This window comes from Paramisgurnus dabryanus, chromosome 4, assembly GCF_030506205.2.
Source record: "Paramisgurnus dabryanus chromosome 4, PD_genome_1.1, whole genome shotgun sequence".
Classification (NCBI taxonomy): Eukaryota; Metazoa; Chordata; class Actinopteri; order Cypriniformes; family Cobitidae; genus Paramisgurnus; species Paramisgurnus dabryanus.
Window position 1 is genome coordinate 19823653 of NC_133340.1, and position 14854 is coordinate 19838506.

At 40.8% G+C, this 14854-nt stretch overlaps 2 protein-coding genes across 2 annotated transcripts in view; both read left to right on the forward strand.

The window, feature by feature from the left end:
* Window positions 1–14854, forward strand: part of LOC135760399 (uncharacterized) — a 91122-nt gene that overhangs the window by 41291 nt on the left and 34977 nt on the right. The gene's annotated exons all lie outside the window — the stretch shown is intronic.
* Window positions 253–14854, forward strand: part of LOC135760447 (uncharacterized) — a 35553-nt gene continuing 20951 nt past the window's right edge. The window contains 10 exon segments of the mRNA XM_065274432.2: window positions 253–374; window positions 2940–3243; window positions 5631–5808; window positions 6360–7381; window positions 9052–9095; window positions 9517–9631; window positions 9720–9810; window positions 10482–10624; window positions 11554–11648; window positions 12127–12306. Coding sequence (XP_065130504.2) covers window positions 355–374; window positions 2940–3243; window positions 5631–5808; window positions 6360–7381; window positions 9052–9095; window positions 9517–9631; window positions 9720–9810; window positions 10482–10624; window positions 11554–11648; window positions 12127–12306 — 2192 coding nt within the window. The 5' untranslated portion in view covers window positions 253–354.

Consider the following 14854-nt stretch of genomic DNA (forward strand, 5'->3'; position numbering starts at 1 on the left):
GCCTATATATATTTTAATATTATAAAAAAACAATGACACAATATATACGACATAAAAAGATTCACGTTATGGGCTTAATGCGCATGGAAATTCAAACATTGTAACGGTCAATAAAAATCTGGCGACAGTGGGACGGTTGAGATTTTTTTAAACATATGGCTGAATTTTGGATAGAATTTATAAAAGATAAGATTATCCGCTGTCTATATGGGGTCTTGAAGTGACAATGACTAAAAAACATCGGTAGGTGGCGACATATTCACACAGGAGGAAAAGCGTCAAAAAACAAGAGAAGAAGAAGAAATGAGAAAAAGCGCAGTGTTGTTTTTGTGCTCTTCATCATTTATCTGATTAATGTTTGTTATCTCTTTCAGGTAAGCAAAGTTTCATAATGTTACTACGCTTTAAAATTATTCGATGATATAAATGTTTTCATACTGAGTTACTTCTGTTACGAAAATTAACCATGGTTTTTTGTGGTAAAAGTGTAGTAACCATCGTTTTTGTTGTATTGATTAGTGTTAGCAAAACCATGATTTCACTACAGTAAACATGTTTTTACTGTAGTAAAACTATTGTTTATTTTAGTAATGCCAAACAAATCAGCTGTTGTTTATAAACATGATGTTTGCGTGTTGAGATTGATGATGAGAGATGAGATGTGTTGTAAATGTAGAACATAATATGTTAGTAGGAAATGTATTATTATTATTTATTATTATTAAATAAGATTAGACCTTACATGTTGCTAACAAAGATTATTTTGTTGACTTGATCTTAAAGGGATAGTTCACCTAAAAATAAAAATTATATCATAATTTACTCACTCTCATGTTGATACAAGCCTGTATAAATTTCTTTTTTCTGATGGACACAAAGGAAGATATTTTGTGGAATGTTTGTAACCAAACCGTTTATGAACCCCATTAATTTCCGTAGTATTTTTTCCTAATATGGAAGTGAATGAGGCTCATGATGATGCATAATACACACGTAAGGCATGATTTGTTCGTGAAAACATCCGTACACAAATTTTGCGCAACAAATCTGTGGAAACGAATGTTAAGTGAATGAAACCCATTGTTTTTTGTGTTTATTGATTTTTTATGCTGTTTTGATGGTGTCTGAGAGTTTACTTTTGAGTTGTTTTTTACTCAATTATGTTTGTTGATTGTCATTATGATTTACATTTTTGTAATCAACACAAATTATTGGATGTTTTCGTTGTCTTACGGAGACCTGTATGGCAAAATTTACTTTGTGCCTACAGTACCAGATAGCATGCAAACCATTGAAACAATGTTAAAAACAGTTGATTTGTCAATGTTAACTGCATTGAATCAATATCAGGGGCCTCATTTATAAAATGCTGCGTAAAAACCATCCTACATCTGATCTTACGATCATTTAACAAAAATGTGTACGTGTGATTCATAAACCGAACGTAAGCACAGAAAACGCGCGTAGCCCTTTCAAATCTATAAATCGCAAATGAACTTGAACTTGTGAGTGCAGCCGAGCAGTTTCAGATCTCCGCCTTTAAATTATGCCTAATTAATCTCATAGAAATGTAAAAGAGCACTTGTCAATGTTTTTACATAATTTCGAGCAGCAAGAATGACTTATATTTCCAAAAACCTGTAGCAATCAGACAAGCAAAAGTGCGTAGGTCTGCTCAGACCCTGACGTGGCGCTAAGCACTTTTCCACGTCTAAGACAGTTCTTATAAATATGGACTTTGTCGTGGATTTTTGCGTACGCACACTTTACGGCACACTTTACGATCAAATCTGTGCATACGCATGCTTTATAAATGAGGCCCCAGGTTTGCACCCTCCATTAATATTGAAAACATATTAAAATTTCAACAAATCACCATTATTGTGATCCGTGTTTGCTTTAGTTGGGTCATTGACTCTTGACATTAACTAAGTACATTTTTTCTTTTCTTGTTTTAGTGTTTGTATGTGTTTATGTAGAAACACATGTGCATTGGTAAAGAGAGATGTGTTTCAAAGTTAAGTTGAAACGGATTGCTTTTTGTGAAGATGTCAAGATGATATAAAATTAAGCTGCTTTACATGATTATGTTGATCCATTTTTGACATTTATAATTGTTTTGGTTTGTAAATACACTGTGACGAGACAAACAGAAAAATTGCTGACACATTCAGACATCATAACTCATCCTACAAATCTCAACAATGGTGACAATCATCAAACAAATTCATATAAAACGATCAACTGCAATGCAGGCTGGGAGTCATAAATTAGTTTAGCACTACGATGATACCCAGCATGCATTGCAGCATGAAGCTTTCTTTTGTTGATCGTCACCATTGATGAGATTCATAGACCGATTCATGATGTCAGAGAATTTTCAGTAGCTTAACTTTTAAAATGTGTTTTTGTAATCCTCAAAATAACAGACCTGACACAGTTTCCAACTAGTACTGTAAAATCCATTTTTTGCATAACTTTAACAGTATTTCATTCATATCATTTAGGTATATCTACAATAATTAAACTACTTGATAACATTAGATCTTTGTTTTCTTTGCAATAACAGATGTATTTTAAAACACTGCTTCAGCAGCCAAAGATAACTTACCATTAAAACACAAGAGTCAATGACCCAACTAAAGCAAACACTGATCACGATAATGGTGATTTGTTGAAATATTTTTTCAATATTAATGGAGGGTGCAAACGTGATATTGATTCAATGGTATTAACATTGACAAATCAACGATTTTTAACATTGTTTCCATGGTTGCATGCTATCTGGGGTGTGTTTAAACAACCAACCTATAATGTTAGATATCCACTCACCCTTTATTATTATTTTTGCCATAAATCAGAAGCTGAGTTTTCAAACAAGCAGAGTCAGATTCTCTTCAATGATGACATCCATCATTTTTGTATCTTTGCTGTTGCAGCTGGAGTCTTACAATGTCTGCATCGAAGAGGAATTACAAATGTTTTGTTTTGGGATGTACCAATGAACATCAGAGTCTCCATAGACTGCCACAATCTGAGTCACTGAGGACGTTGTGGTTGGATTTCATTTTTTATGGAAATGTCCCAAAGAGAGTACCTAGAATGTTACACGTTTGCGCCAATCATTTTACACCAGACTGCTTCAAAAACGAGAGTCAGTTCAACACTGGATTTTCAACCAGCTGGATTCTAAAAAATGAGTCAATACCAACGCTTCATTCTCAAACCTTAAAATCAGAACAAGTAAGTATTGCCCTTCATATGTTATAAATCTTTCCAGATTCCCTTTCTTCATGACTCTTAGTTAGTGTCCTTAAAGTTGGATTTGAATCCAGGGGCCTCTTTTATAAAGCGTGGGTGCGTGTGCACAGATTTGATCGTAAAGTGTGCGTATGCAAAAATCCACAGCAACATTCACATTTATAAAAACTGTCTTTGACGTGGAAAAGTGCTAAGCGCCACATCAGGGTCTGAGCAGAAGTATGCACTTTTGCTTGTCCAAATTCAGCAGGTTTTTGAAAATATAAGCCATTCTTGCTGCTTGAAATGGATTTGAACATATACACTAAACACAGGTGCTAATTGTCATTAACAGAGGTGTAAAAAGTACTCAAAAATGTTACTCAACTGAAAGTACAAGTACTGAGTGTAAATTTTACTCAATTAAAAGTAAAAGTATCTGGCCAGAATTATACTTGAGTAAAAGTAAAATTACCACATTAAAATTTTACTTGAGTATTAAAAAAGTAAAAGTAACAGGAAAAATTTAAACTAGAGATTCTTGTTTAGGCTTTTAATCTCTAAAAACATGAAGTGAATGCACCACATACAAGGTTTTATCCTGCTTTACAACTGTTTGTATTTAATTGTATTTCAACTATAAAACGACCTAATTTCAGTATCCAACATGCTACTCAAAGTTTTGAAACCTCGAATTTAACTAAAGCAGAAGCTGATTTTCAAAATTGAGTATCAAGCATCTCACAGACAGCCAGTGCAGAAAGAGTTGTATTAGTTCTTGTTCACACTGTCAGTCCAAATCTGATTTTGGTACATATTCGATTGGAACCCAATCACATTTAGAACGTGTGAACGGCTAAAAACCACATGAAATCTGTTTTTTTCTTTTCTGTTTCAAGCTATATCCAGAGGTGGTTTGGAATACTTTTCAAATCACATTTCCAGAAATACATTTAAGTCTGACCGCTCTGATCGTATTTTTGTAGCTTTTTGGTTACGTCATGGTGTTGCGTCACGTAAAATGTAAACACGATTGTTGTGCCAGTGTGACGTCATTGCCATAGAAACAGTGCAGATAATCCAGAAAATTGCGTTCGCACTTCGGGTCCCTTATCCTACCCAAGAGGGCCTTTCGAACAAGCCACCTAAGAGTCTCTAGCCCTTTCCCCGTCCAAGATACGGTGGTCCTTTCCCCGATTTTTTCCACGGCTGTAGCTCGGGCACCTTAAGTCCCCTCGGGTATAAGCGACCCAAAGGCATCCAAGCTACGGTCGTGGGAAAATCAGGGGAATGACCACTGTATCTCAGCCGGGGAAAGGGTTAGAGCGTCAGGGTTGGCTCGTTGGAAAGGCCCTCTCAGAATAAGGGACGCCAAGGGCGAATGCCTAGGACTTAAAGCGACCGAGCCACGAACGTTTGAAATTCAGGAGACCGTCGGCCACAGAAAGGGTTAGAGAGTCGGGGGTTGGCTCGTTGAAAAGGCCCTCTCAGGTAGGATAAGGGACCCGAAGGGCGAACACCCCGGACTTAAGGTGCCTGAGCTATGACTGTATGAATTTCAGGGAGTGGCACGCTGTATCTCGGCCAAGGAAAATAAATAACATTTAAATTAAAATGTCCGTCAGCACAATTCAATTGGTTTGGTAAGAGTAAGGGAAAATAGAATAAAGTGATCTCTAAAAAATAAGTACTTTTTGACACTAAATAAAATTGTAAGGAGTAAAAAGTACTTTTTTTCTTTAAAAAAAATGTAATCAAGTAAAAGTAAAAGTACTGATTTTAAATTGTACTCAAGTAAAGTAAAAATCCCCAAAAATAATACTTAAGTACAGTAATCAAGTAAAATTACTCAAGTACTTTACACCTCTGGTCATTAATTAATAATAATTAAATCTAAAAACTGTTCCGCTGCACACAACTTCAAGATAATTTGCGATAGATTTCACATCTGAAATAAAGCAGTACACACGTTTTATGTGCGTACATTCATTCTATGAATCACACAAACGCATTTTTGAGATGATTGTAAGATTAAATTTAGGATGTTTTCTATGCAGCATTGTATAAATGAGGCCCATGGAGTGGAAACGACTCCTGTCAACTCTGCAGTTTTTTTGATTATGTCATTGGCTCAAACCATTTAAGTTATGGTTGTAATTATCGCAAAGCAGCAACGTAAATAAAAAAACACTTATGTTTAAGATAAGCGGCATACCTTCACTCTCTCCCACACTTTTATGTCTGATCCAGAATACTGTTAAAGTCAGAAAATGAACGACACCTCTTTGTGTCTTAGGTGCACACCCAAAGGTGCTTGTGTGAAACCCCTCTTACTGGTCGAACACTCTTCATATTGTAAATGTTTTTCTTCATATATTCATTTTATTTAGGATGTATCTGGTGTCTCTGTCAGTGGCTTCACTGATCAAACATCTACAGATATTCTGGTTTCTGTCTGTAATGGAGAAGAAGAGAAGACATCAGTAAATTTGCTGGACTGTGGGATGGAGCTGAAACAAGAAGTCAAAGAAGAAGAACAGACAGATGAAGGGCATTTGATTCATTCAGGTATCGATGTGTTTTGCCTTATTATTTACCTATTTAGTGTTGTCACAGTACCAACATTTTTGTAGGCTGTACTTGGTACTGATACCAGCAGTGGCAGGTTTTTTAAGCAGGAATGCTATTTTGACAGAGTGCACTTGAAACTTGTCTAAATGTAATTCCTAGTCATGTACAGTTGGTGGCAGTGTGTTGTTCTAATGCCGCACTGCTTTCTAAACTCTTGCGTGATATTTTGATGTTATACACTGATAGGTCTGCGCATCGCTGCAGACGTTAAAAACTGCAGTAATGTAGGAGTGTGAGATCATTCTCCAGAACAAAAGTAAAACTGCAACAAGACGTCGTCTGTCTGAGGTTAAGACGCAGTATCTAATGACAATAGAGTCTGCTACTTTAGCTTATTCACCATATCCCCCACAATGCGTTTAAATATGCACCTGAAATCCACACGTCAAAAGCGGCAGAATATGCATTCTTGGTGAGCAACTATTGTAATTTGAGAAGTTCTCTGTGAATGTCATATTGACCATAATGATTTTCTCTGTTAATTTTAGACCTGATGATGGTGAAGTTGGAAAGTTTTCAATCAAATAACCTAGAGGAGAAACCTCATCATTTTAAACCTGGAGAAGAATCTCTGAGCTGCTTAAAGACTGAGATTTTGTCAGACAACGATGCTTGTACGTGCTCACTGTGTGGTAAAATCTTCAATGGTCAGTCTGAGCTTAATGCGCACATGCAAATTCACACTGGAGAAAAGCCTAACAGATGCAATGAATGTGGAAAGAGCTTCACTTATAAGTCTAGGCTTGTGACACACAAGAGAATTCACACTGGAGAAAGACCTTACGGTTGTGACCAGTGTGGACAGACCTTCACTTGTAAGTACAGCCTTGATGTTCACATGAGAATTCACACTGGAGAAAAGCCTTACACATGTGATGAATGTGGAAAGAGCTTCACTTATAAGTCCCACCTTACTGTCCACAGGAGAATTCACACTGGAGAAAAGCCTTACAGTTGTGACCTGTGTGAACATACCTTCAACTATAAGTCCAACCTTACTTCGCACATGAGAATTCACACTGGAGAAAAGCCTTACAGTTGTGACCAGTGTGGACAGAGATTCATTTCTAAGTCCAAGCTTGATACTCACAGGATAATTCATACTCAATTAAAGACTTACAGTTGCGACCAGTGTGGACAGACCTTCACTAATATGTCCCACTTTACTGTGCACAGGAGAATTCACACTGGAAAAAAGCCTTACAGTTGTGACCAGTGTGAACAGACTTTCGCGCAACAGTCCAGGCTTGATGTGCACATCAGAATTCACACTGGAGAAAGGCCTTACAAATGTGACCAGTGTGAACAGGTCTTCAATTATAAGTCCAATCTTACTGTGCACAGGAGAATTCACACAGGAGAAAGTCCTCACAGATGTGACCATTGTGGAGAGAGCTTCACGCAAAAGTCCAGTCTTAGTTTGCACAAGAGGATTCACACTGCAGAACACGCACACACCCGGAGCAGTGGACAGTTATCACTGCAGCGCCCAGGGAGCATTGGGGGACAAGTGCCTTGATCAAAGCCTCGAACCAACAACTCTCTGGTTACAATCCTAACTCTAGGTGTTTCTCAATGTCAAGGAAGGATCCTCGGAAGCCAGAATTTCGAGGATTCTACGTCATCGACATCCGTCGAAGAACTGTTCCAATGTCGAGGATCCTCGGAATTTCAACCAAGGACTGAGTCCTTCGTTCGAAAAATATCCCATATACAGGATAGGATGCATATGTGTAGCCTTCGCGCTCTCAAATCACCCACAATCCTATGCGTGCAGCACCGAAAGCACACCTTTTCACTGACGTAATGACGCAATGATGTGCACTTGCTAGCTTGTTCCATTTACAAGTTCTCCAAATGCTAAAGAGGAGCCTCGCCTAGCCTCTAAAGAAAGTGACTTGGAAGGACCAGTCCTGCCAATTGAGAAACATCTATTCTGACTACAACCCCTGGCAAAAAGTATGGAATCATCCCTCTCAGATGATGTTCATTCAAATGTTTAATTGTGTAGAAAAAAAACCAAGTACATATATGCCACAAAACAATTTTCACTCAACAATCCAAACTTCTAATTGTACAAAACACTTTAAAAAAACACAAAGAAAGATAACTATAGTCAATTACAACTGTTTTTACAGATCAAACAGAGGAAAAAAATATGGAATCACACAAATCTGAGGAAAATTATATGGAATCAGCATGCACTTTGCATTTCTAAAACAAACACCTGTATCTGATTACAACTGCTAATTAGTCTGCAGTTAAAAAAAGAGTGCTTGTAAAATCTCTTTTTCAACCACTGGTTGGATTGCTGAAGGCTACAGGTTGCTGGTCAAGACAACGATATCTCAAGAAATGTTGGTTTGTTTATTGAATAAGAAATGTGTGTTATTTATGTGCATGCACAGTTCACGTGCTCGTCTCTGCCGTGCACGTGCAATGGCGCTGCTATTATGCAAAACTTAGAGCGCATGTGCATTGTTAACATGTAAAGAAGCATTTATGATTTTAAATGAATAAATATAAACATATACACATAACAAGAATGCTAACTGGATGAAGTAATAGTTGATTGGATATCATCGAATAATATTTAGAGTGTAAACATCTGCATGTTATCACACCAATCATAACTATAATATGTAAATGTCCTATAAAGTTACTTATATACATATATAATTACTTACATCGTCATACACGCACACGTATACATAATCAATAAACACTTCAATACTTTGGCACTTAATCCACCTGTTTCGGTCTATAAACTATCTACAACGTGCAGCCAACTCCGCTATACGGTTCTCTCTCCCGCTCCGTAACCTAGCAACCCCAGTGCGAACTTTTGGAACAGTCCATTTCTGATGAAACGGTAGGGGTGTTTGGGAAAGTCCATGTATTAGGCATTTAGTTTCTACAGCCGCCCCCAAATTCACCTTGTGAATTTGATTCTTAAAAGTGGCTCATCTTTCTATCTGTCCAGGATGGGAGTTAATCATGGAGAGGGGGCAGACATACTAACTTGGCTACAGGTCGGGTGTAAGTTTTGTCTTTCACCTGTATCTCTGCCGATCTAATTCTCTTATCAGTTCCAGGATGTACCTGAACAACCTTTCCCACAGGCCACAAAGCACGTGGCAATTGCTGGTCTATGATCATAACGGTATCTCCAATCTGCAGATCAGGTCCTCCTGTTTTCCATTTCTGCCTAATCTGAAGGTTTGGTAAGTAGTGACGAATAAAGTGTCTCCAAAAATGATCAGCGAGGAGCTGACTATGCTTCCATCTTCTACGGCTCAAGAGTTCAGAATCATGGTATGTGACTTGAGGTAATGAGGCATCCCGCCGCCCCATCAACAAGAGGTTTGGAGTTACTTGGTCTGGATCCGCAATGTCAGAAGAGGTGTAGGCAATGGGTTTGGAGTTGAGAATACCTTCTATTTCTATAAGGACTGTTCTCAGTACTTCTTCACTGACCGTCTGGGCCCCAAGTGTGACTTGAAGCGCTGCCTTTAGAGAACGTATTTCTCTCTCCCAGCATCCTCCGAAGTGAGGTGCACTGGGTGGGTTAAAGAGAAATCTTATCTGCTGGCTGGCGAGGTGAGCTTGTAACTCAGGATGAAGAGCCATAAACGATTCTCTTAGTTCTCTTTCTCCTCCTCTGAAATTTGTACCCTGGTCTGCCAAGAGCTCAAAGGGTTTGCCGCGTCTGGCTATGAATCTCCGTAGGGCCATCAAGAAGGAATCTGTGTCCATACTGGTAAGTATATCAATATGGACTGCCCGTGAGGTCATGCATTTAAAAATGATTCCCCATCTCTTTTCATTCCTACGTCCCACTTTTATAGTGTAAGGTCCGAAACAGTCTACACCCGTGGAATAAAATACTGGTTGATGGATCCTTAATCTGGCCTGAGGAAGATCTGCCATTTTGGGAGGGTGTGGTTGTCCCCGCCATCTTTGACACTCTGTGCATTGCCGTTGATGACTTTTGACTGCTGCTCGTCCCCGTAACACCCAGTACTTTCTTCGAAGCTCAGCAAACACCCTGTCTGGCCCTGGGTGATGCAATTGATTGTCATATTCTTTGATTATTAGTTTGGTAATTGGGTGGCGTGAGTCAAGGACGATAGGATGAATGGCATCTTCTTCCAGTTGGCTGATCTGACGGAGGCGGCCACCAACACGTATAAGTTCTATGACATCATCGAATACAGGAGCTAAGCATAACAGTCGACTATGTTTTGGCAAGGGTTTGTTTGCTCTTAAGCATGACAGTTCCTCTGCGAAGGAGTCAGTTTGAATCTTACGAAGAGCTGCCAGCTCTGCTCCTTTATAGTCATCTGCTGTTGGTGTATTGGCATGTTGAATATAGGCCTTTAGCAAATCTGTATAGGTTGAGTACTGCTGCAGGTCTGGGGTAGGCACAGTGGAAGTTGTTAAACCACAAAAGGCTGACTTTCTCAGTTCGTTGTCATGATTAGTGGTGGTTAGCGACAGCATCTCTGGCCAGCTATGAGATGTTTGGCTAAGAAATTTGGGCCCACTGTACCATCTGCTTTCACTGCCTATGTCACGGATAGATCTACCTTTCGTGATGTCATCTGCAGGGTTGTCCTGTGAAGGCACATACCTCCAGGTATCAGACTCCGTGAGCTCCTGTATTTCAGCCACTCTGGTGCCTACAAACACTTTGAATCGGCAAGATTGTGACAGAAGCCAGTTAAGCACAGTTGTGGAATCAGACCACAGAGTAATGCTTTGGATAGGCAAAGTTAGCTCTGTTCTCAAAACTTTTGCAAGTTGTGCGCCAGTCAGAGCGGCGCATAGCTCCAAGCGAGGAATGGTCTGCTGTTTCTTAGGAGCTACACGGGATCGGGCGGTAACAAAGGCTACTTCCACTCTACCCTGGTCTTCCGTCCGCAGGTATGCTACGGAGCCGTAAGCTTGCTCTGAAGCATCACAGAAAATATGAATCTGCCTCACACTAGTATGATGATCGAGCTCTTTGCTACAGTAACACCTCGGCCAGTTGATGTTTTGTAATTCGTCCAGCTCGTTCACCCAGGCTTTCCATGAGCTTAACAGTTCCCCAGGCAATCTAGGGTCATCCCACTCTCTCTTCTTGTCCCATAATCTCTGCACAATTACTTTGGCTCGTGTAGTAAATGGCACAATGTAGCCAATGGGGTCATACTGGCTGGCTAGAACATGGTAGATGCTCCGCATTGTAGGTGGGGAGTGGTCAAGATTGCGAGGTTTATATGACAAGGTGTCTGATAAACAGTGCCAGTGCAAACCAAGAGTTGACTCCTGTGCGTTCTGATGACCTTCACTAAGCCACTGAATACTGCTTTGGGATTGAACGTCAGCTGGTAAGTGACTGATGACTGATGGATCATTGCTCGCCCACTGCCTTAAGTCAAAGCCTCCCGAGCTTAAGAGACTGCGGAGTCTGTCTACTAGGTCTTTGGCCATTTCACTGGAGACGAAGCTTTGAAGGCAGTTGTCAACATAAAAAGATTTCTCCACGGAAACCTGTGTGTCTATGGACTCACTGTGATCCTGAACATGCTTCTGTAAAGCAAATGTAACACAGCAGGGACTGCATGTAGTTCCAAAGGGAAGCACTTGCCATTCATATACCTCTGGCGGTTTATCTTTCTGTAAATCTCTCCATAGGAATCGCAGCAGCGGCTTGTCTTCAGGCAGAAGGCGCACCTGATGGAACATACCACGAATGTCGCTGCTAACTGCAATGGAATGTTCTCTGAAACGTAGTAGAACTGCCAGGAGAGAAGGACTGAGTGTTGGACCAGGTAGCAAGAACTCATTTAAATTTTGGCCTTTGTATGTGAATGAACAGTTGAATACGACCCTGTTCTTTCCATTATGCTCTACCATATGGTGTGGTATGTACCAAGTTTCCTTGGACTGTTTCACCTGCTTAGGGTTGAGTTTCATGATGTAGCCGGCTTTCTGTAACCTGACTATCTCTTCCTGGTATGCTGCTGCTTGGTCAGGTTTTCTTTCCAACCGATTTTCAATTCCCCGTAATTGTGGCAGTACAGCTTCTTTGGGTGCCTGAAGGAATGGCATGTTCTTAACACGTAGCAGAGGGGTTGCATATCGCTGGACTCCATCAACTTCTACTCTCACTGTTTTGTCTTGGAGTAGCTGTATGGACTCCTGGTCTTGTCGTGACCTTGTTAGTACTTTCTCACTCTGAAATGGGAGGATGTCCATTTTCCACAGTTTCTCCACATCAGCATACAGGCTGTCAATGGGTCGCAGGCTAGTGAAGAGACAATGCTGTGGGGAAAATTTGGTTGTTATATCTTGTGCTGGACCCTGTAATGTCCATCCCAAGCGTGTTCTCACAGCAGCAGGGCCACCCGGTGGGCCTAGTCTGACTGGTTCTATGGGTGTTATGAGGTGAGGGCAGTCAGAACCAATAAGAATCACAGGTTTCACATTGTGAAAATGCTGAAGCGGCAGACCTGCAAGGTGTTTGTATCTTTTCTGAAGTACCTTTACTGGGTGGGTGTGCTCCGCTAGTCCCAGGCTATCAGCTGTAAAGGCACTCCGAATCCTGAAAACCTTACGAGGGTTATCCATTGAAGACAATGTGAATGTTACAGCCGCCCCGTGAATGGTCTGTGTCTCTTGCCTGACTGTGCGAAGGGCTAAGTCCTCTGGCTGTCCCTTCAGTTTTAGCTTCTGTACTGCATCATTTAGGATAATGGTTCGCTCTGACCCATCATCAAGTACAGCATAAGCCTCCATAGCTTTGTTGCCATTTCTGAGCAAAACTTTGGTCACTTTTAACAGAATCTTGTTGTCACAGGTGGGACGATCAACATATAGTACTGCACTGGTCGGAACAGATTCTTCTGTTTCTCTACCTTTCTCATTTACATCATGTAGTGCAACCAAGTGCTTTCTGTTACAGGTTTGACAGAGAACTTTCAGAGTGCAGTAAGCTGCTTGGTGACCGCGTCCACAGCGCCAGCATCTATTCTGGCTCCTAATCCATGTCACTTTCTGTTCTTTGCTTAGTAACTTAAAGCTCTCACAGTTATTCAGGTAATGTCTGTTGTTATCACAGTATGCACAGTAAGCATTCACCCATTCTCTCTTAGCAGCAGTTGGTCTCTGATCAGCTGGTGATACAGAAGCAGCCTTTGGTTTCTCTGTTCCAAGGAAAATGGCAGTGGGTTTGCGGTTTTGCTTATACTCTTTCCTCATTTCCTTTCTCTGAACCGATGACACTTGTTTGAGTTGCGGGCTGTAATCAGTGTGGTCTTCCTGAACCTGAAGCTCGTACTCAAGCCATTCGGCGAAGTCCAGTAATGTAGGAATGGTAACTCCCAGAGGATGTATGTACCTCTTAAAACTGGACCTGAGGTCATGTGGTAGTTTGCTCATAAGTCTGGAAACATGTGATCCACACTCCAGCTCAGTCATTCCATTCTGGCCAAGTTGTTCCAACATACTAACCAATGAGCGTACATGGAGTCCAAACAGCCGGAAAGCTTTCACATCACCGCTACGAATGTTTGGTCCATCCATCAGATCTGCGATGCGTTGTAAGGCTAACTGGTGGGGTTGACCGTACATTTTGTTTAGTGCTCTCATGGTATTAGTAAAAGGAAACCTTGAATTACTGTATGAATCTGACACAAGAAGTGCCTCCTCCAGCTTCAGGTGGTCAGTAAGTATCTGAAATTTGAAATGCTCGGTGGCATCCTCAGGCAGAATGTTCTCAAGGGCTATTTTTAGTCTAGAGAATTGTCTAGGATCAGCAGATGTTAGAAAGGGAATGGTTGGAGCAGGGCCCTTGTATGTTTTCTCCTGTGTAAATGAAGGCTGACTAACATCTTGAGTCTTATTTGGAGGAGCAGGTGGCATTTGCTCATGTACTGGAGTCTCAAACTTTGACTGATGAGATGAGATGTGCTGAGAAGATGGGGGATATCTGGGTTGAAACGGACTGCTGTGTCGTACTCGTGATTGTACTCTCTCGTGAGCGAAGGAAGAAATGTCTAAATTCCTGAAGTCCTCAGTTAAGTCAGTGTATCCGTCCTTTTGAACTGGGTGCAGTGCTCTCATGGAAGCAGGTGGTGGCGCTCTTGTCCGTGGAGCTGGCACTGGATGATATGAGTATGAGGTCTCTGGACTAGCCACTGGAACGAAGGATGCGGGTGGTGGTATTACTGACTGAGCTCTCTGTTCTGCTTTCAGGCTTTGTAGCTCCTGATGTAACATGGCATTCTGCATTCGCATCTCCTGTAATGCCGACATGATCAATGGCAGCTGACTAGTTTGACGACGTAAATCAGCGCTATCATTCTGCACTGTACGTAATATAGCTTTAAGCTCGACATCTTCTCCTTGTTCATCAGACGCATACCACTCATCTTCTAATCTCCATTTCTCATACTCTGCCACCTGACTTATAGGCGAAGTCGATCTGGAATTATCTGCATTGCTTGGGGGCTGTACTCTGCTTCGCCCTGTCATAGGGAGTGACTGTAGATGCTGTAATGGATCACCAAGCTCATAATCTACCAAATGAGCTGGGGGTTTAACTTGTCGTCGTGGACGTACAACAGGTGCTTCTTTCCTTGGTTGAGACATCTCTGTAGCCAGTCAGCATCCGGCTCGAAGGACCATGTAAAATCTCTTTTTCAACCACTGGTTGGATTGCTGAAGGCTACAGGTTGCTGGTCAAGACAACGATATCTCAAGAAATGTTGGTTTGTTTATTGAATAAGAAATGTGTGTTATTTATGTGCATGCACAGTTCACGTGCTCGTCTCTGCCGTGCACGTGCAATGGCGCTGCTATTATGCAAAACTTAGAGCGCATGTGCATTGTTAACATGTAAAGAAGCATTTATGATTTTAAATGAATAAATATAAACATATACACATAACAAGAATGCTAACTGGATGAAGTAATAGTTGATTGGATATCATCG